Source organism: Oncorhynchus mykiss, chromosome 30 (genome assembly GCF_057628025.1).
Source record: "Oncorhynchus mykiss isolate SJ-2025 chromosome 30, ASM5762802v1, whole genome shotgun sequence".
Lineage (NCBI taxonomy): Eukaryota > Metazoa > Chordata > Actinopteri > Salmoniformes > Salmonidae > Oncorhynchus > Oncorhynchus mykiss.
The window spans coordinates 33,440,980-33,464,278 of record NC_143051.1 but is presented as its reverse complement, the minus strand read 5'-3'; the positions used below and the strand labels follow the sequence as shown (position 1 = coordinate 33,464,278).

At 47.9% G+C, this 23,299-nt stretch overlaps 1 protein-coding gene across 1 annotated transcript in view; it reads right to left on the bottom strand.

Moving 5' to 3' along the window:
• Positions 1-483: 483 nt before the first annotated feature.
• The window catches only part of LOC110488365 (poliovirus receptor), a 33,990-nt gene continuing 11,174 nt past the window's right edge, over positions 484-23,299 (bottom strand). The window contains exons 2-7 of the mRNA XM_090228460.1: positions 10,877-10,986; positions 10,317-10,560; positions 9,684-9,983; positions 9,183-9,300; positions 8,405-8,553; positions 484-1,214 (exon numbers count right to left, since the gene is read on the bottom strand). Of these exons, the coding sequence (XP_090084586.1) occupies positions 664-1,214; positions 8,405-8,553; positions 9,183-9,300; positions 9,684-9,983; positions 10,317-10,560; positions 10,877-10,986 (1,472 nt within the window). The 3' untranslated portion in view covers positions 484-663. The remainder of the gene's footprint in view (positions 1,215-8,404; positions 8,554-9,182; positions 9,301-9,683; positions 9,984-10,316; positions 10,561-10,876; positions 10,987-23,299) is intronic.

Below are 23,299 nucleotides of genomic sequence, written 5' to 3'. Positions count from 1 at the left end.
GTGCTTCAACGAGGCCCTTAAGGCCCAAACATCTTGACAATACAAAGACCATTACATAACGCTGTGTATGAATGCCTGTGATGATGCACATTAAGCAAGACACAGCTTTGTTCCTTGCCCTCCACACCGCGGTTCACCGGAGAACATCTTGAAGCTGTAGCAGTGGTTATAGAACTAGTGTGACCATCTACGAATGCGTCTAAAGTTTTCCCATGAAGGTGACATTGAACGGTACGTTTCCTTACCAAGAAAAAGTCTTTACGGTGTTCGCAGTTCCGTGGATTAGTTGGCTACTAAATGCGGTCACCCGGTCACGTTTCACTTGCTAAGCTGAAATGGAGTGGTAAGCAGCATTGAAGAGGAGATACAGCGTTTGATTTTTGGGGTAGACTGACTGACTGACTTCAAGACGTCTAGTCATTCAGCAGCGCCCTCAAGTCATCACTGCTTGTCCATCAGTTACAGAACAGTTTCGACTCCTTGTTTTGTTTCTGTGGTGGTTTCTTTTAATAGAAAATAATCATAAGCGAAGCATGTCTCTAGAGTAAGCAGGGGAAGGGTGGTTGATGGGATCATTCCAGACAGGTGGTTGGAGGTTGGTGGTGAACTCTCCTCCCTGTCCTCAGCTCTCCCTCCTGGACCCTGTTGGTTGACCGTCCCTCTCTAGACGTAGATGGCAGTCCGGGAGATGACCGACCCGTCCCGCTGTGACTCCATGTCGTCATCCAGGTAAATGCTGACCCCTCCCATCTCGTCGTCGCGCCGGTGGATGTGATAGGCTGGCGCCATGCCCACGCTGAAGCTGTCGTAGCGCTCCTCTTCCTCCTCCAGGCTGCCGTCGAGTGCGTCGAACTTCCTGCGCTCCGCCTCATCCATTTCGCTGCTCAGCAGGATGTCGTGGGCGGTGGGGTTGGAGCCTGGCGGGCTGTGGAAGTCGTTAACCTTGGCCAGTGCTCCGGGGTCACTCTCGCGGTACGTATAGATGGGCCCATTGATGTTGAGCCCAGTGCCTCCATTCTTGTTGCCAGCTCCGCCGAAGAGGCGGGCTTTGTTCCCGTAGGCCCCTGGCTCTCCGTTGCCGGGGTAGCCGCGCCGTTGCCGGCGACTGCGGGTCACCAGGACGGCAATCAGCGCGCTGACCAGCAGAAGGGCCAGCAGGCTGCCGATGATAGCCCCCGCCACCACGCCCGCGTTGGACGGGTCCACTATGGCCTCTGCAGAGGGGGGAGGAGGGGAGCAAAAGGTAGAGGGAGAGAAAGAAATGGAGGGAGGAAAGGGAGGGGGGTTGGTTGGTTTTTAAATGGGCCTCTTTCCGTAGGAGTAGTACTGTTGTTCTGGTGCTCTCCTGGTGAGATGCGGTCAGTGAGGTGGTGGTGTCTCGATCAGTGCTGTAGCGATTTGACTGGGATTGATTCCTCCCCTTTAGCTGCAGTTTTTTTGCAGCCCCCCGTTGCCCATTTCTACGGTCCTACGGTTGGTGTGAGCCAAGTTTGAGCCGGTCCAACTCTTGTTTCGGTAGAGAAACAAAAAAATGAGGAACACATTTTGTGACACACGATGTGACGAATCCCGGGTCTGAGATTTTGACCGAGGCGTACATCGGGCACAACAACGCAGGGACAAGAGAGAGGGACAGGGACAGAGATAGGGAAGTGAAAAGGGAGTACAGAAGTGGTAATGACTGGCACTGTGGTCATGCATGATGAAATACATCAACATACTGCTGCCCCCCCCCCAGCACCAAATGGGTCAGTTAGTTTAACCCCAGGCTATGAGCGCTCCCCCACTGTAAACCAGGAACCAGTCCAATGGAGGAAGTCAACTCAGAGCCACATAACGCTATAAGAGGCTGAAGCCCACCTGCAGTTTGATCCATTCCAAACTCCGACCTCATACAGGGCAGCTTGGAATGCCCTGCCAAGACAGAGGGCTTAGGAGATGCTTGGCCTTGATGTCTATATCTAATTCTGGGTATGGGGAGGCGAAAGCATCAAAGCCATGGCACAGGGAGAAATAGGACAGGGGTAGTTGGGAGTCGGGACTAAATCAACCGGAAAGGGGTCAAAATGATCACATCGAGCTTATATCACCGCCTATATTACTGTCGCGACAGAGAGATTAGGGGAAGAGGAGCACAACAGCAGATACCACCTGAACAATATTTTCCTGTTTAGGAGAATCACAAAAAGTCAAACAGGAAAGAGATTCTCCGAACAGGAAAGAGGCAGGGAAAATAGCATGGATGTGGGATGATATTGAAAATAATGATGAGTACGATTTCAGGTTCTAGCTGTACAGTACAGGTAAAGTACCCATATGTATAGAATTGTATATATCCAATAATAACCTACGGTTGACACACTCTTGGTGCACTTAACTCTTGTCTATTAAAATCCCTCCAGGTAATGTGTGGAGCGTGAATGTACAGAGTCGTGCTGCCAGTGTGAACTCTGTCAATGGGGGGGGGGGGGGGGGGGGGGGGGTCAGAGCACCTTCCAACCTCTGCATGCACATTCACCTCAAATCTCCTGTCCCATCAACCCCAAATTCTCCCTTTCGCTGAAAGTCTCCTGTGTTTCCATGACAATCTCAATCATTTCACATTCAAGGAGACGACTCGGAAGCGCGCCAGGCATTTCCTCAATCACTCCAATTCCCTCGCTTTCTTTTCAGCCATACGGGAGCGGACACAAAGTCTCTCACACGCAAAATGTATTTTTTACTCCTCCATTTTAGTCCACAGCCAATTTAATCCCCGGTCTCTCTTCGGATATTGAGTTTCTAAATGATTTATTTCTGAGAACGCCAGGCAGATGTGCTGAAACTAAAGCAGAGAAAAGATGCCTTACTGAATGACAGCCACTACCTCACCCTCGTTTCATCTGGAACCTTTACGTGTCCTTTCAGTAGTACATTCTCTCTCTCTCACACACACACACACACACACGTCTCTGCCTCGCTCTCACACACACACTGTGTTGTCTCTTTAATTCTCTCTCTCTCACACACACACACACACACACACGTCTCTGCCTCGCTCACGCACACACACACACAGCAGTCTCTGCCTCGCTCACACACACACTGTGTTGTCTCTTTAATTCTCTTTCTCACACCACACACACACACAGCTGTCTCTTCTCTGAATTTAATTGAGCTGCTCCCTCGCCCCCCTACAGAGGTGAGGAACGCTAGGAGGTATCCCCCCCCTCGGTGACATCCCCCCTTAGTCACTCTGCTTCCTCATCCACCACGCCTTCTTACCAGCTGCAGTCTCTATGCAGCAGTAAGACTGTATTCACCCAGTTGGCAAGTACTCTTAAATGGACTTGCTGGCTGATTTTAGGATGTGTCGATACACACAACAAGGGAAGGGTGAACTAGTGTAGCTCCGAGAGGGCCCCTCCCACTCAGACACACCACCACAACGTCAGCTCGGAGGAAATGAGCCTCTGCTAGGAGTTACTGAAAAGAAATGACTGCATCGTAAAAACAAAGAGATGCTGTGAGCAGAGATGGGTGAATCTGGATCGGGTATTGATTCTCACCGTGCCTGGTGGTATGTGGCTAGATGTAAACGCACCGCAAAAGGCTAAAACACCCTGTTGATGTGTATACTCTGCATACTGGATAATATAAACCTTCAGCAGTCCGTCAAATATTATGGGGTTACCGTCTAAACACATCTGATTGGTTTAGCTTAAAGCTTATTTTTTGACATTTAATTTGAACATTTATTTAACTAGGCAAGTCAGTTAAGAACAAATTCTTATTTACAATGACGGACTACACTGGCCAAAACCGGACACCGCTTGGCCAATTGTGAGTCGCCCTATGGGACCCCCAATCACAGCCGGTTGTGATACAACCTGGATTCGAACCAGGGTGTCTGGAGTAACACCTCTAGCACTGAGTTGCAGTGCCTTAGACTGCTGTGCCACTCGGGAGCCCCCCACCAGGCTTATTTAGACACCAATTCCACAGCGCATACATAATGTACACATGTTAGCATCTGCTTGTCTTAAGACTCAATAAATTCATAACATGAACGTCTCTATTTTTAGATAAAGGACTGATTCTCAATCAGCTCTGTGACTACTGTGCTAAGACTGCACTATAACACAGGCACATTTATTTTGAGACCCATTTTAAGTTGGACAAATCTGCTGCGATGATTGAATCCAGACCTCGGCTGTTGATAGAGATCAACAAACAGACACAGTTAATAGCAATGTAGCAATCTGCCTCAAAATGAGGTATTCTGTGTTTCCGTGAGTCATTCATGGGGAAGCTGAAGAGCGAGAGAGAGAGCGAGAGAGAGAGAGAGGAAGGAAGGAAGGAAGGAAGGAAGGAAGGAAGGAAGGAAGGAAGGAAGGAAGGAAGGAAGGAAGGTAGAGAAATAAGTGTGTGGTTTCAACTTCATTCTCTCAGAACAGAGTGAAGAGGCAGCAAAGCTGGGGTAGAGGGGGAAAAGCAATCCCCAGTACTAGTCCTGAAGGATTTAGGGCACTCTATCTTCCATTGGCTTCCCATTGATTAATGATGGGGGATTATTGAGACAGATAGTCATCTGCTGTGCCATAGAGCTAACCCTCTGGCTAATTGAAAGGTAGCTTCATGACCCTGGAGGATTACAGAGCTGCGCTCCTCCAGCCTGAGGCTATGCAGATAGGGGAGCTTGTTTGTGCTGGGTCAGGGCAGTTGCATTTATAAGCCAGGAAAAATGAGGAAAATGACAAAGGCACAAAATGGCAGCGTGTGAGCGGTTACGGCAACGGCAAAGCATTCGGGATTAGACTTTATCATTCAAATTGAAATGCAGCCGCTCACAGGCAAGGCAATCATTGCCCTTTGCTTGGGTCTTTAGACGCCTGGCACGAGAATGCCAAAGCAGGCGTATCGTTCGGTCGTCCTTCGACGTCAAACGGCTGAGGCAGAGTGGAATTGGGGAGGGGGTCTCTCCTGAGAGTCAGGTTGCTACTGGAGGTAGGGTTGGTGGAGGACCTGATTGAGAACATGGCCCCAGTTCAGAAGGAAGCACAGGGTGGTTGTTGACATTTGAATGAAAGTCAAACAAAGTCTTCCTGACAAGTAAGTAATGCACTGAACCACACACATTGCTATCAGAAATATATACTCAGATTCTTAGTCAGATGCTCCACGCCTCAGGCTTCATTCAATCATTCATTGTGTTTTGGCAAGGAGGTAAAATATATATTTTTTATATACATCTTTAAAATTGACCAACCTTGGACCTCAGCACTCCACCTGACTGGGTTAACTTGCAGAGCTTAAAAGGGATAGTGCAACATTTTGGCGACGAAGCCCTTTTTCTACTTACCCAGAGTCACATAAACTTGATGTGCATGCTAGCTGTTCCAATATACTTCTAGTCATTGTGCTAGTTAGCTAAACTACCTTCAACTTCCTCTGCACGCAGACATATAAAAATGGCATCCATGAGTTCATCTGACTCTGGTTAGGTTAAACAAGGGCTTTTCCTCGAATCGCAAAAAAATAAAAAAAACTCACACTATCCCTTTAAGCTCTGCAAGATAACCCAGGCAGCTGGAGGGCTGGTGTCCAAGGTTTGTACATTTTGCAAGTTATTTGGGGCTAGTTCTTTGGGGTTAGTTCTTTGTAACACACGTCTTCAGGCAAGGTTACTGGGTCACATTGGACTAGCTCTGCAAATGGGCAGATGTTCATGGTAGATATTCTCCAACTTGTTCATTTGTACCTTCCCGCCAGGTTCTCCATGGGGGCAGACTTAGCCTCTCTCTTGGTGCCACGAGGCAGTCTCTGATAAGCCACCGTGGCCATGTGCCTGCTCTCTCCTTATCTCCCTCACAGAGATGAAACCTCACGGTCTGGCAATTCTCACTGCACCCCCTGCACTGTTCTTGGTGACAGGGGTATTGAGTAGCTTGGATGAATAGGGTGCCCAGAGTAAACTGCCTGCTACTCGGTCCCAGATGCTAATATATGCTTATTATTAGTAGTAAAAGCTTTTTGGAAATCTGACACAGCGGTTGCATTAAGAACAAGTTTATCTTTAATTCTATGAAAAAACATGTATCTTTCATCAAAGTTTATGATGAGTATTTCTGTTATTTGATGTGGCTCTCTGCAATTTCTCCGGATGTTTTGGAGGCATTTCTGAACATGGCGCCAATGTAAACTAAGGTTTTTGGAAATAAATATGAACTTGATCGAACAAAACATACATGTATTGTGTAACATTGAGTCCTGGGAGTGTCATCTGATGAAGATCGTCAAAGGTTAGTGATTAATTTGATCTAAATTTCTGCTTTTTGTGACACCTCTCGTCGGTTGGACAATGGCAATGCTTTCTGTGACTAGTTGCTGACCTAACATAATGATATGTTCTGCTTTCGCCGAAAAGCCTTTCTGAAATCGGACACTGTGGTTGGATTCATGAGAATCGTATCTTTAAAATGCTGTAAAATACTTATATTGTTGAGGAATTTTAATTATGAGATTTCTATTTTGAATTTGGCGCCCTGCACTTTCACTGGCTGTTGGCGAGGTAGGACGCTAGCGTCCCGTACGATCCCAAAGAGGTTCTTGGCCACAACTGAGGTGGGAAACAAAATCTGCTCAATGGAGATGGATTAATCTAGATATGACAATTTATTAAAAGGGGAACAGTGGCCTCCAGCCAGCCCAGCCCCGAGGAGGACGTCACCGGAACGAAGGCTACAATACAGTAGGCTACTAGCCCCGGGTTTATGTAAGCAGACATTTCAGTGCCAGGATATCCTCGGTCTAGCTTCGTTTATTATTCTGTCCCTGCGGAGGCTTGTGTGTGGGTCCAGCGGATGGCTTGCCTGAGGAAGTGGTGTGTGTGTTCTTCTGATCCCTTCAGAAGCGTTCCCAGTGAACAACGACAATAACGCCATGCACCGAGTCAGCTGGACCACCCACTAAGGAGGGGGAGGGGGGGGGGGGGGGGGACTTGGAGAGAAAAGAGGTCGCGACACCCTGCCAGGCCATTGAAAGTTTAGCAGGAGTCATCTCAGAGTTCTATGGGACTTTTCTGTTATTGTTTTCCCCGGCTCTCCCTCCCTACACGGACAGATCCAGCTGGCGCCTTGTCGACACTAACGCGCCAATCTCTGACACGTGCCCGCTGAGCAAGTGTCAAGCGAGAGAGTGGTGCTTTTTCCTTTCATCAGCAGAACTCTAGTTATTGTGTTCACTCGGAGGACGTGGGTCACGTGACCGAGCGCGCCTCTTTAAAAACGCAGAGAAGGGACTTTGTGCTCGCCACCCTCGTTACAAACCGAACCTTAAAGGGGTGTTATAAAAGCCCCCCCCCCCCCCCATCAGAAGTTAAAGGGAACACAGAGAGAGCTTTTAACAGGATTCATGAGTCAACATTTACAAAAAAGGTAACTGATTGTGTGTGTGCTACAAAGTGGTTTCATTTCAAAGTTGCTTCGTTTCAACTGTGTTCCTGCGCACAAAACTCATCCTGCCATGGGATGAAACAGGGTTCAAAGCCAAGGACAAAGTCAATGGAGGTTGGACCAGGTTGTTTTCCTGGGTACTTGCAAAGATGTGGGGCTGGTGGGAGTGCCAGCCAGTCCTGATACCGTAGTCACAAGGCAACGCTGCCAGCATCAGAGCCTTACTTCTACCCCACCTCCCACACGTTTCAGCAGAGTGCGCCTACAAAGCACCTTTGTTCTCAAAGGCAGACAATTCAAAATCTCTAAAAGAATTCCCACGGATTCTAAATGTAGCTTTCGCGTCGTCTTTGGCGAGAACAAGCTCTAACTGCGTTGGTTCCACTGATCTAAAAAGGCGGCGCCCATTTTGACCAGGCAGAATCCACAATGTAACAAAGTCAAAGCTCGCCAACGGAAGGCTGCTCCGTGTTAATTGGATCAATGTGGGAACGCATGGGCACAGAGAGAGGAGAAACCGCAGCATCTCTCAGAATACATCCATTTGAAAAGGAGGAAAGATCTGTTGAAAGTGCATGCAGAGGAAGAGCGGACTCTTTAATTGAAGGGGGGAAAGACCTACACTCAGGATGTTAGGGGGGAGAAAAGAATACCCGACAAACTGGCTCACACCAACTGATTTCCCCGCATGAATAAAATAACCCTTCTCAGAACCCCTACGAGCCACACCTTCACCCAGTTACCTGCCCAGCAGATGACAGAGTAAACGTTCATCTCTGACAGTGTAAATGATGGAAAAGACCAGCCTGCAGGAGTTTAGCTCTGATCCCAGTGTGTGTGTGTGTGTGTGTGTCCACAAATGTTTGTCTGTGTTGCACATATGCTCGTGGGTGGGATTGTATCATTGTGTGTATGTATCATTAAGTAGGAGTAGGGAGGCAGCTGTCACATGCTCAGTGGGTTTGACTCACCGATGACCGCTGTGGTGACCTGGTGCTTGCTCACTCCCAGCCGGTTCTTCACCTCGCAGACGAAGGTGGTGTTCACAGCCTCGTCCACCTTCCGCACGATCAGCTTGTTGGCGTTGATCTGCACCGTGTCAGGCATAGGACCTGACATGCTGTGTGTGGGAGGGAGAGGGGGAGTGAGAGAGAGAGAGAGAGAGGAGAGAGATAAACCATTTTGGAAGAACCACAGCCATATAACCCATTCCTGTTCCATATTTCCCTTCCTAACTCAGAACTTCTACTGGAGGAGCAGGCTGTCGGCTGCAACAACAGTCTATCTATCTAACAGCCATCTGTCTAGCGCCACGAGACGAAACAAAGACCATGTGGTAATAATCAACAAGAGGAGAAAAACAAATTAAATATGGTTTTCTTTTCCATTTAACTGCTGCAGAGATACTTGTGTTCCCCATTAAGAGATAAAAGCAAGCTGCTGGGCCCCAGAGGACAAGCAATATTGGTAATCTAGCAGATCAGAATAGAATTGTTAATTGATTGTTTATGCCCGACTGACTCCTCCTGTTGTCTGGGATAGACAGGGGAGACTTTGTCTCAAGTCACTCTTCCATCTCCGGGTGAATTAAGACCAAAATGGGGAAGGATACTCCAAAAGTCTGGGACAGTCATTAGACGGATACTCCAAAAGTCTGGGACAGTCATAAGACGGCTACTTCGTAAATCTGGGACAGTCATAAGATGGATACTCCAAAGGTCTGGGACAGCTATGGGAAGGGATACTCACACTGTCCAAGTGACGGTGGTGGGGGCAGGGTTGCCAGTGGCCTGGCAGGTCAGGACAGCGTCGGTTCGGCCGACGTACCAGTTGTTATCATAGCCCACTATGGACACAGTCGGGGGATCTGAGAAAGGGGAGAGAGAGAGGGGAGAGAGAGGGGAGAGAAAGCGGTTACTGCAAGTGAACACTGATTACCTACTGGGGTGCAGGAGTGGAAGAGGTTCTCACAACAAGAGTTGAGATGACTAGGGACTGATGTCTCACGCTAGGTTAAAACAAACACAGACCAGCCCTAACGTGCTTCTGAAATGCAGGTTGTGAACCATGCTTGTGTGATGAATAACCCAACCTTGTCTGAGACCTGAAACCTACTGCCTATATTTTTTTAAGTGTTTTTTTTTTTATAAGATGGTTATTCAAACAGTTATTTGAGTAATGCCTAGGCTTCGGCTCAGAGGGTTAACACTCTTGTGCCGTGGGTTTCGAAAACCAGTCGTTCACGCTTACACTCGACGGCCAACTTCATGGGGAAGGTCTGGGGCTTGTCCTGGGTGCGCTGGCTGATTATGCAGGTGACCTCCTTGCCGTTGTCCTCTGGCGTGGGCACTATGAGGTACTTGCTCCTCACCGTCACCGTGCCGTCCGGCCCTTTTACGGAGGTGGTGTTTTCAGTGCCACCGACCGCTCCCATCCACTTGATGGTGGCCGCTGGCTTGCTGTCGGCAGCCTCGCACTGGGCCACGACCACTGGTTCACCGCTGGTGCTGGCTTGGACGACAACGGGAGATGCCGAATTCTTGGGTTTAGCTGAGAGAGAGAGAGAGAGAGAGAGAGGAGAGAGGAGAGATGGGGAGCGAATGCATGAGTGAGTTTTTATTTGTTGTGCACATACAGGAAGTGTGATCCCTCTGAGAGTTGGATAGAAGACAGAGTGCAAGAGAAAGGCAGGGGCGATTCAGCTGGCGAGGATGGAAAGCGGGGCGATCGATGCGGCGGCTTAACAAGGTGGGCGCATTGGAACTGATGCGTTTCGTGACACCGCATTCATTTGAGGACACCATTAGTCATCGCACCGGAGCCCTCTCTTCGCCGAGTGCAATTAGGGCACAGACTGACAGAAAACAAACACCAGCTGCTCACCAAGCATGACCAGATTGGTGGTGCCTTGCTCATTGCCGCTGGGGTAGGTGGCGTACTCGCAGGTGTACCGCCCGGCGTCGGCCATCTTCAGGCTGGTAATGGTAATGGAGGGGCTTGTCAAGGTGCCTTTGATGAAGCGGACACGCCCAGTGAAGGGAGATTCGGGGAAGCTCTCGCCGTATGTGGGGTGAAAGACGGCAATGTTGTCCCGCTGGCCTTCCGTGGGCTCCCATATCCACGACACCTGCATCCAAGAGGAATGACAAGGAATTAGAGGGTTGCAGGACGGCAGTCAATGCACATTGTGTCTATCCACATGTCCAGTCGATTTCACATATCCAGAGGTATGATATAGCATACAAAGAGAAAGGACACACTGACAACAATTTCAATGCAGAAATGTGTTCAACATTGTTGCAACATTAAAAAAAAAAAACTCTAGACAACATCTTCACAGTACTGTTCTCCCTTTGAGGAAATTTCGGAGGGCAATGTTTGTCTTTCTCCGCGCCAAGGCTGACGTGCGCGGCGGGCTCTCTCATCAAGTGAGATCTGGCTACCTGTGTGAGCTTGGTGTTTCCTCCGTCGACAAACTGACAGCGGAGGTCGACCGACTCGGTGGGGTACGCCTCCACCTCCGTCTCCACCCTCACCCGCTGACACGAAGCAGCTGTGGATGGATAGAGAGAGAGATAGAGAGAGAGAGAGAGACAGAGAGAGAGAAATAAGCATTATCAGCCTCTCATTTTCTGGTTTACAGGTTTACAGAACCACCTCCCCTTTCACTACCAGTGTATAGTACAGATTGATCAGTACAGTATGTCGCCAGTCAGCTCGACAAGGGTGGGCAAATAGGGTGACTGAGTCTTAGCGGGTGTGCATCTAACTGTGCCAGCGCTGTGATTGTGAGGAGTGGCTGGGAACAACTCATACTAATACTGAGTGTAGAGTGATTGAGCAATGCATACGTAAGTGACTATGCCTGCCTGCCTGCCTGTCCGCCCGCCCCCCACCCCCCCTCCCGCAGGGAGACAATGGGGCCGGGGCTGTCAAACTGATTCGTCTGGACCGAGAGAAAAAAACAGCAATCAGCTCAATTTAGAGACTTTCTTTCTCAGGATCTATTTGGATTGCACCTCATCGCCGCCCCCCTCCCCATCGACATCTTAAATCACTGGGATCAAAATGAACCATCCAGTTTCAGGATATTATTCACAGTGGTGAAAAGCTCTCTCTGTCGCAGGTATAAGTGCCAAACTGGCCACATTGCTGAACGAGAAACAGCCTTTCCAGTTTGGCACTTACAGTGCATTCACAAAGTATTCAAACCCCTTGACTTTTTCCGCATTTTGTTACGTTACAGCCGTATTCTGAAATTGATTAAAAATAAATTTAAAAAATTCTGTTTCCATTGATCGTCTTTAAGATGTTTCTACAACTTGATTGGAGACCACCTGTGGTAAATTAAATTGATTGGACATGATTTGGAAAGGCACACACCTGTCTATATAAAATGTCAAAGTTGACAGTGCATGTCAGAGCAAAAAACCAAGCCATGAGGTTGAACAAATTGTCCGTAGAGCTCCGAGACAGGATTGTGTCGAGGCACAGATCTGGGGAAGTGTACCAAAACATTTCTGCAGCATTGAAGGTGCATGAACACAGTGGTCTCCATCATTCTTAAATGAAAGAAGTTTGGAAACACCAAGACTCTTCCTAGACCTGGCCGCGCGGCCAAACTGAGCAATCTGGGGAGAAGGGCCTTGGTTAGGGAGGTGACCAAGAACCCGATGGTCACTCTGACAGAGCTCCAGAGTTCCTCTGTAGAGATGTGAGAAACTTCCAGAAGGACAACCTTCTCTGCAGCACTCCACCAATCAGGCCTTTATGAAGCCACTCCTCAGTAAAAAAAAGGCACATGACAGCCCGCTTGGAGTTTGCCAAAAGGCACCTAAAGGACTCTGACCACGAGAAACAAGATGCACCGAACGCACTGTATACCTGCATCATCACACCAGACTATTGTTTATAAGTATCGAAATAGAAGCCTCTGACTCACACAATTACCACCCAGCTCATTTCCTGTTAATGGCTTTCTATGATTTCCAGTAAACTGATGTCCTTGTACGTCAGCCTTTTAGATAAACAAGGTATAACTACTGTGAATCTTTAAAAATATATATATAAAAAAAATTAAAAAAGGTCAACCCAGCGAGATGACGTTGCAGGCAAGTAAACACAGTGGGTCCATTTCGACAACGACTACGAGCGTTGAAGTGCGAGGCTCAACTTCTCAGCCGTTTTGATCCTGTAGCTACCACACTGTAGCAGCGTGGAGTGCAGCCGTGTACGTGCGCAGATACTCTGTGCGACAGTGTGAGAGCCAAGTCTTGCATTGTGCTCATCTCAATATCTGCGGTGCCGCTCGTTGCAACGTCATCTCGCCGAGTCTACCTTTGAGCATGCTCAGCGGTGCTGTGCATGAAAGACCCGGCATGGGCATCGCCTTGAACCGGTGCCTTCTGCAGGCTAAGCTAAGATGAATACGTGGAGGCAGGTTAAGATTCTCTACGTCTTTCGTTCAAAAGCACTTCAGTGTGAGCTTGGAGATGGCAACCACAGGAGTTCCTTTGAAAAACAATGACTTCCAGCGTCAACAGAAAGCGGGTATTAGATCTGAGTGAGCGCACTGTCACGAAGGAGAGCTGTGCTTCAGTTCAATACGGGCTGACAGACATATGTAGAAGACCAGAGAAACCCCAAATCATTAGGCCCGGCTTCTTACTGGGCAGTATTGACCGTCATATCATGGAAAAGGTGTTATTCTATAGTCCTGTTATCAAGTCTACTGCGTTCATGTAGACATTCTTTCTCAGAAATATTCCTTGATCATTCCTGCATTAGTCAGGAATCATTAGGGATCATTAACATCACTAGGCAAACGGGAGTGAGCGATAGCCTATTGTCACATGGTTCATTTAACAGGCAGACTTGAGCCTATGGAATACACGCAGAGCCAACGTCACATGCATCTTCCGGCTTGTAAAGCAGCAGTGAGCAGGAAAGAAAAAATAATTACCACCTCAACCATAATCAGTCGTGTTATCCACACTGGGCCAATTACAGATTTCACGCATGTATGTCTCCCCTGCTGCCTGATGGCTTTTACTAACGCTCACCTCGTATGTACAGTATTTGGCAATGTTGGCCAAAGTGAAATGTGGTTAAGAGAAAAGGCTGTGGAAATGAGAAATTATTAGAGGAAGCTTCACGACCTGGAGTCCGCCTCATTTAAAAGGCTTGGTCGGTTCTGTACGCGGAGCACCCTTGACATTTAACAACCCGAACAAGCAAAAATATAGTTAGTCAAGCGCATAGGCGTAATTACCGATATTTCTGCCAGAACGATGTGAAAATGGCAAGTGGGAAATGCATACAAATTAATAACAAGGGTTCAGGGAGGAGGCGCTCTGCTGGAAGCACTTGAAGAGCCGTGTTATTTCAGGCTGGATTGGAGACAGAAGAACAGGTACGGGTTCTGGCTGAGTTGTCAGGCAGCCAAAATGAAGAGGGAGAGAGAGAGAGAGAGAAGAAGAGAAGAAAGATGGAAAGGGAGGGAGAACGAGGGAAAGAGGGAGAACGAGGGAAAGGGGAAGAAAGACAAAGGGAGGGAGGGAGGGAGGGAGCAACAGAATGAGGGAGAGAGAGAGAGAGAAATAGAGATTGAGGGAGGGAAAGAGAGAGGGGGGGAGGAGAGAGAGAAGGGGGGAGGAGAGAGAGAGGGGGGGAGGAGAGAGAGAGAGAGGGGGGGAGGAGAGAGAGAGAGGGGGGAGAGAGAGAGGGGGAGGAGAGAGAGGGGGGGAGGAGAGAGAGAGAGGGGGGGAGAGAGAGGGGGGGTAAGAGAGAGAGGGGGAGAGAGAGAGGGGGTAAGAGAGAGAGGGGGAGAGAGAGAGGGGGTAAGAGAGAGAGGGGGTAAGAGAGAGAGAGGGGGGGAGAGAGGAGGGGAGAGGGAGAGGGGGAGAGAGAGGAGGGGGAGAGAGGAGGGGGAGAGGGGAGAGAGGGGGTGGGGGAGAGAGAGAAAGAAATGGAGATGAGGAGAGAGAGACAGCCAAGGCCTGCAGAGGCGGTACTAGAGGAGGGTGGAGGGCATAGGCGCAGATAAACTACAGAGTGAGCTGAGAGAATGGGTGAGTTGCATGTGGGCACTGTTATTTTTCTTCTCTTTTTTTTTTTTTTTAAACACCAAAATAGATGAAAAAAGAAAGCAGGAAAGAGGATAGAGTGCTGCTGTGTACTTTAGCCCAGAATATGTCGAACACGAAATGAGTCGAAAGCAAAGGCACTTTTCCCACCCGCCACTCTTTATGTGACTGACCCCTGTGATGAGCATTGGTGCAGTGATGCCATCTCTGCCATATTAAAGCAGACCTCCGGTGAGCCGGCCCCCATTCACCCCCCCATCTGAAACCATTAGCTTTGCAGGTACACTGATCACAGCCAAATGGGCCACGCTAGAGGATTAGGCCCTGGCAGCTAGGGTCTCCCTCACTCTCTGCCACTCACCTTGGTATCCCTCTCTTCTATACAAACACACAAGGCACACCTTAACATGGGCAGAGCACAAACTCAACACACAACGTGCAGGGACAAAGACACACCTCGCAAAGATAGACACGGACACGCACGCACTCAGAGGGACACGCACTCAGAGTGCCTCCAGCTGTTTCCCCCGGACTCTCCTGTCGATCGGACAGACACTAAGCAGACTGATCCTCTCAACTCTACTGCCGGCGAGCTCTCTCGCTCTCCAATTCTCCCTTTCTCTCCCGCTCTACCTCCCTTCTGTTCAGCCCCTCCGCTCCCCCTCGTTCTCTCTTCATCTCAAGGTCAAAGTAGCGCTCTCTTCTTTGCATTCCCCAATCCCTCAGTCCCCATCTCTCTCTCTCTCTCATCTCCACCACTTTGCTCCATGTCAGTGTGCCCCTCTTCATCCTCCGCGTTTCTTCCTTTTATCTCCCAGGGTCTCAAGTCGTCTCCCTTTACCTCCAATGCCCCGTCAAGTCGTTCATTCCCTCTTAAGCCTCTCTCCTGCTTGTACACACCGACTCACTTTCTCCCCTCTCTTTGTGGCGTTCTGCTACCTTGTTAATTGTTTTATTCCGCCCGACTGTCCTTGTAAAAGGGAGGATGGTGATATGTATGGAGTGTGTGCACAAGCTATATAAAGAGAAAATGAAAAAGATTCAATGTGTGTGTGTGTGTGTGTGTGTGTGTGTGTGTGTGAGAGAGAGAACTGGCGATTGCAAGATCTGCATAGCATACAGTGTGTTCCACTCGGAGTCAATCCTCCTCCCAGAGGACCCAGAGTGGTTCAGTAGCCATGCATCACGTCTGTGGAACGTCTCTCCAACCAACACGGCTACAGCTCTACTCCCCAGCCCTCCTGTGATAAATGTATGTGGGCCCTCAGCGCTCCCTCTCACAAACCTGCTAACATACCCCCCCCAAACACAGCCTATCTACATACAGACAGGAAACAAGAGATAGTCATTTGGCTAGAGAGACACGCTTATCAAACATGCATGAATGTGGACGTAGGATATGTACGTCTTCGTACTTCTATATACAATTATTTGATCATTCCTCTTCACAAAAGCCCAAAACACAGCCCTGCAGCCTTGGCGCTCCATTCTGCCCAGTTAATAATTCATCTGTCTGGTTAAGAGGAGAGAGCGCTCCCTCTTAAATTATTGACAAGCAACATCTACACTGCACCTGACCAAGGGGAGGAGGACTAAACAGATGGGGAGGAGGAGAGGGTGAGGGTGCGGCAGGAATGAAATGAGAGAGGGGGGGGGGGGGGGGGGGGGGGGAGTATGCCGAGTTTCCCTATTATTTCAAAGCCTCGTCGATGCCTTGTTGCCACGGACTCCACTGCTTCGGTCACCGGGGGCCGCAATATTAATTTGAGAGCCATTAGAGTCAGTGGCTTGTCTGCCGGCACACCGCACTGGAAGTTAATGAGTGAATGGAACAGAGGCAGCGCAGGGTGAACGTCAGCTGACAGAGAAAAGCACTTAAGGCGAATTAAGTCCAGTTGCACAGCGTTGCGCCAGGTGACTTTGTCACACGTCAACGATCGTCTCTATTAAGAGTGGTCAACGACAAGCCCGACCCCGCCCACGTAAATGTCTTTGATCGAGGTCTGTTGAAAGAATGGACGTCACGCCTTCCTTATGTCCTTGCAACAAATACGAAAGGGAAAAGATATGTAGGAGCTGGAGAAATGGGAAGGGAGAAGTCCTTTGTGCACATTTGACATTGTTTGGACAATGCCTTTTTTCCCCTGTGGTGGGATGAACCCAGATATTCCCTATTACCACATGGCAAAGCCATAAACAAAAGCCACACCACCACAATTACAGGGCACCCACACCGGTTCCTTTGCCAGAAATCCCAGACTATGGGCTCCAAGTCCCACAATCCATCCAAAAATGACACTTCCCAGAATTCCACCTTGGCTTTACATGATTTTCAATTAAGAAAAAGAAGAGAGAAAAAAAGACATTGTATTGTCACATACACTGGATAGGTGCAGTGAAATGTGTTGTTTTAACGAGTGTTTGTCAACTACGGCAGTGTTTCCCAAACTCGGTCCTGGGGACCCCAAAGGGTGCACGTTTTGGGTTCTCATCAAGCGTTGATGATTTGAAAATCAGCCGTGTAGCTCTAGGGCAAAAACAAAAACCTGTACCCCTTGGGGACCGAGTTTACGACATGTTTCTCTACAAGGCTGCCGTGAAATATATATCTGTGTATGTATATCTGTGTATGTATACGTGTAATGTATATCTGTGTATGTATACGTGTAATGTATATCTGTGTATGTATACGTGTATGTATACGTGAAATGTATATCTGTGTATGTATACTTGTATGTATACGTGAAATGTATATCTGTGTATGTATACTTGTATGTATACGTGAAATGTATATCTGTGTATGTATATCTGTGTATGTATACGTGTAATGTATATCTGTCTATGTATACGTGAAATGTATATCTGTCACGTGCCGGAGCAAAGAACTATCTGGATAGGGATTAAAGTCAGCGTTTCAGAAGGGCATTTATTCCTGAATCTACATTTAATCTTATAACTAGAAATATGGTGAATAATAAACTCGCTTTGCGAGGGTGAGAAATAGAACAGGGTAGGGGAAGGTTGGGTGGGGGTTGGGCTCCATTTACAGTCAATCATCACATTAAGAAAACCACCCAGGAGGAGAAACGTTGAACTACATTAAGGGCAAGAGACTTATCCACTAGAATGAAAATAGGCAGCTTAACCCAAGTACAGTTGAAGTTGGAAGTTTACATACACCTTAGCCAAATACATTTAAACTCAGTTTTACCACAATTCCTGACATTTAATCCAGGTAAAAATTCCCTGTTTTAGGTCAGTTAGGATCACCACTTTATTGTAAGAAAGTGAAATGTCAGAATAATAATAGTAGAGATTATTTATTTCAGCTTTTATTTCTTTCATCACATTCCCAGTGGGTCAGAAGTTTAAATACACTCAATTATGTATTTGGTAGCATTGCTTTTAAATTGTTTAACTTGGGTCAAATGTTTCAGGTAGCCTTCCACAAGCTTCCCACAATAAGCTGGGTGAATTTTGGCCCATTCCTCCTAACAGAGCTGGTGTAACGGAGTCAGGCTTGAAGGCCCCCTTGCTCACACACGCTTTTTCAGTTCTGCCCACACATTTTCTATAGGATTGAGGTCAGGGCTTTGTGATGGCCACTCCAACACCTTGACTTTGTTGTCCTTAAGCCATTTTGCCACAATTTTGGAAGTATGCTTGGGGTCATCGTCCATTTGGAAGACCCATTTGTGACCAAGCTTTATCTTCCTGTTTTGAGATGTTGCTTCAATATATCCACAATTTCCAGCCTCGTGATGCCATCTATTTTGTGATGTGCACCAATCCCTTCTGCAGCAAAGCAGCCCCACAACATGATGCTGCCACCCCCTCCAATTGACTCAAATTATGTCAATTAGCCTATCAGAAGCTTCTAAAGCCATGACATCATTTTCTGTCATTTTCCAAGCTGTTTAAAGGCACAGTCAACTTATGTATGTAAACTTCTGACTCACTGAAATTGTGATAAATGAAATAATCTGTTTGTAAACAATTATTGGAACAATTACTTGCGTCATGCACAAAGTAACCGACTTGCCAAAAGTTTGGCAAGTCGGTTAGTTTGTTAACAAGAAATTTGTGGAGTGGTAGAAAAATGAGTTTTAATGACTCCAACCTAAATGTATGTAAACTTCCGACTTCAACTGTATATATTACAGACCGATCACTCTTCTGAACACAGATGAAAAGATCCTGGGAAAGGTTCATGTAAATACATTTGAGGAATAATGGAGGAATAATTAGTCCTGCTCAGACTGGGTTTATTTCATACTGCATTGTTACAGTTCAGCCAGTAAGCCATTAAAAACGGGTGATTAACATACTGCGGGTTGTTCTAGACTCATCCGCTCAATTGCCTGGTTATTGATTTTGTACAGTGGTCTTATCTGATAGCCTCTAGTACTCCTGTAGTACTCCATCGGGGGGGGGGTCTTATTTTACCTTTATTTATTTTACCTTTATTTAACTAGGCAAGTCAGTTAAGAACAAATTCTTATTTTCAATGACGGCCTAGAAACAGTGAACTAGAAACAGTTCAGGGGCAGAATGACAGATTTGTGCCTTGTCAGCTCGGGGGTTTGAACTTGCAACCTTCCGGTTACTAGTCCAACACTCTAACCACTAGGCTACCCTGCCACCCCAATAACAGCGAGGAATAACAGCGTGAACCACCGAGGACAGAATACCCCGCACCGCAGATGTTGGCCTACGTCGGTTGCGTTTTCTTTTAGGTAAGCGGGCACAAAATGCAGCTCAAATATTGCGCAATTGCTTTCTTTCTCCTCCCCCCACCCCACCCCAACCTAGCATAGTAGTGGGTGGTAGGCCATCAACGGCTTGTAAACGATGTGGATTCAAATAGCAGCTGATTCACTCCAGGCACTGGGCTAGCCCTAATGAAGATACTTTCCCTGTTTTGCTCCAGTCAACCCTCAACTGCTTGAAATGATGATGATACCATCGGTTAGCTAGCTGAACACCAGGAAACTACTGTATTGGCACACTACGACCCTGAATGGGAGGCAACATGCAGCGAGTGCACTACTCAACGGAAACGACCTCCGTTTCAACTCCAGACGGCAGTCAACGGCCGCACACCATTTTCTGCCAATACAGCAAACCTGACATGCACTGCCCAGTGTTTTCATCCACGCGCCTTAGGTATAGATTTGGTGACGTTAGATATTTAGAACCGCAGCAAGGACATTGTTGTGAGGGTAAAACAGCGGTTCAGGAGTTCAGTTGCGTCAGAGCCAACCTGGTAGAGGTTTCTCTCGGCCGCGTGTCAGGAGTTTTCACTCTGGGCCGGTAAATCACAAACACGCGGGCCGTGAAATAATGCCGGCTTTGTGATTTAAGTCCTCAAATTAGGGGTCTTACTGCTTTTAGCCCTATTTGGCGATTCACACCGATTAAAAAAATAAAATAAAAAAAAAATCCTCTGGCTCCTGGGCTGGGGCCGGGCTGCTCTCTCTCCCGTTGATGACATTCATATCTGGCTATGCTCTGATCCCTGGATTTCCCGGATCGGGGGCACAATCTGTCAGGTTGGGGAAAAAAAACATAACAGGAGAAATCTAATTAAATAGCATCAGTTCCTTGGGCTAAAATATACTCCTCGTGTCGAGCACCTGTGAACGAGACGGTAGAAGTGTCCTTTTCACCTCGACTCCAATAAAACAGACGCGACTGGCAGGTCATAAAGCTGCAGTCACTTCTTCCTCAATAAAAGGACAGATACGATTGCTTAGATCACCGTGGCCAAGGTCCCTGGATGTCACAGTCCAGCTGATCACACTATGCACCTAAATGAGGTGGGGCGTCAATAGTCCATAAATTCAGTTTTGGTTTCTGGTGACTCTCTGGCCACAACAAACGTCTTAACTTTCGTCTCAGTTCCATCTGTATAGCAATCCTAAACTATCTCTCTCTCACACACACACACACACAGACGAGATATTGTACCAGTGCCCTTCAATCAAAACATATCAAAATGTCCTTGGGGGAGATTAGTCTGGACGAGAGACTGTTCAAATCCCTCCCCTCTCTCGGCAACAATATCAATATTTTCATGACTCAATCAAGCCAACCGTAAACAAGTCGTAAACAGAAGGTAATTGGATCCCCAACCCAGATCCTGATTTCCAGGAACCCGTGGTCGTCAGGGAGATGTGATGGAGTCAGTGTGGACGAGGAGAAGCAGCTGTGAAGCTGAACAACAGCTGTTCTTTCTCAGTCACACATCTGGTGACAGCCCGCTCATCACAGAGCAGACAGACTGCCATGGGTGGGTGGATGGGGGGGGACAGACTCTAGGCATGTAGGCCTATACAAGGATGGATAATCGCATATTAAATTTAACATATTTGCAAAGCTATTATTCTATCCTCAACAGCAATGACGAAGATATGCCTTCACATACAGATGATCACGTGTGAGTACAGAATCCGAGGTAGGGCAGTTTGACAGTGTCGATATGCCGACCAGTGAAACTAGCGTACGAGGATGAAGAACGACTCTTAAAATGTACAAGACTACAGGTTTGAATGGAGAGCTGGTAGGTATGCTTCGACAACATTCTAATTCTAAACAGGCTTCTCCCCAGGAAACCTTATCACTTGCTAAGCCCTCCCGTCTCTCTTCACTCCGCCTCCCTTCAGTCCCATCCACTGCGTCTTTCAGTCTGTCCTTCCTCTCGGTCACTTGCTTTCGTGTTTCCCCCTCTCTCGACACCACATCAGTCTCCACCTCAAAAGACAAAACAGGAAATACCCCGCCAAGTCTGGAGAATAGCCATCCATCTGCATTTCCTTTAACACCTTGCCAAGCCTCTGTCACAGCACAGATAAGGCATGCAAAGCGATCATAAACGTGACAGACGCACACACAAACAGAATAACAAGGTTATATGGTTGCTCAAACCATATACTCACTGGACAGTTTATTAGGTACACCCCGTTCAACGAAAATGAATCGCTCCTACAGACAGTGAGTCACGTGGCTGTGGCTTGCTATATAAAGCAGGCAGACAGGCCTGTTTACTGTTTAACTTTAACGTTAGAATGGGCAAAACAAGTGACCTAAACGACTGAATGTGGTATGATCGTTGGTGCCAGGCATGCAGGATCCAGTACCTCCGAAACGGACAACCCTCCTGGGTTTTTTACGCACGACAGTGTCTAGGGTTTACAGAGAATGATGGGACAAACAGAACATCCAGTCAATGGCAGTCCTGTGGGCAAAAACAGCTCGTTGATGAGAGGTCGAGGGAGAATGGCAAGAATTGTGCTAGATAAGAGGCAGGCCACAGACAGACAAATAACGGCACAGTACAACAGTGGTGTGCAGAACGGCATCTCAGAACGCACAACTCGTCGGTCCTTGTCACGGATAGGCTATTGCAGCAGACAACACCGGGTTCCACTCCTATCAGCTACAAAACAAGAAGAAGCGGCTCCAGTGGGCACGCAATCACCAACACTGGACAACTGAGGAGTAGGAAAACGTTGCCTGGTCCAACAAATCCCAGTCCATGTTGCGTCATGCTGATGGCAGAGTCAGGATTTGGCGTAAGCAGCATGAGTCCATGGCCCCATCCTGCCTGGTGTCAACAGTACAGGCGGTCGGCGGTGGTGTAGCGCCGTCCAATCTGCAGCAACTGCGTGATGCCATCACGTCAGCATGGACCAACATCCCTGTGGATCGTTTCCGACCTATAATACATTCCCCGTACCCGGCACTAGATGGGTGTACCTAATAAACTGGCCGGTGAGTGTACTCAGTCACTGTGGTCTACCAAGGTCTTTACCCTGTCTGATTTTAAACATAAACATCCTCCTATAAAAATACCGGTGAAGCGGTGCTCTCCACATTCACCCACCTTTTTTTGGGTAAATGCGCCCTGCGTGGGTATCAGTTTACAGAGTCAATGGAACTTGACCCCTTTTCATGAAGCAGCATGTTTCACCACTATGACGGTGGGACTGATTCCTCACATTCATCAAAAACCCGGGCAGAAAGAAAAAGACCACTAAAACAAACTGGTCAGGAAACTCAGGCGGGTCTATTTTCTGTGTGGTCTAACATGCTAGTCTGGCCAAGGTCTGTGAGCTGAGCAAATGGCCGCACGCCGCGGGGTGGTCTTCACCAGAGGAAATGCCCCTGAAACGAAAAATAGTGTTTTGTTATTCTCCCGGTTTTATCTTGGTGTGTTTATTTGGTAACCGAGGTCCACGCCGAACAACTGAGCCGTCCCTCTACCCACTCAGCACTCTACCCTAACTCAATGGGCAGCTGCACAGAATCCTTGCGTCACCTGACTCACGGATAGAGATGCACAGGGTGTGTGGAGTCTATCCATTTCACTGTCAGCTGGATCAGTAGCTCTGCACCGATACAGCTCAATTCAATTCTAACCAATGAGGGCTGTAGAAGAACCCTTGCATCATTTTAATTTACTGATGTCGATTCACAGGGCGTTTGAGTCCATCCGTTTCAGTGTCAGATCAGTACATCTGAACAGATTGCCGCTCAGTTCCGACGATGCGAAACAGCCTCCGACTCTCCCCACTGGCTTCTGTGGAAATCTCCCACGCCAGGCCTCCCCATTCATCATCACCCCAGTCTCGCCCCTCTCTGATGTGCTCTCCCAGAGTACAGACCTTCATCACTTCAGCTCATTAAGGAGAACCGAAGACACCTTCCCTGTCAGCTTAGCACTCCCCCCTCCCCCGGTCTTCGATTACATTACTTATGAGGCCACCCCACCTCTCTGCC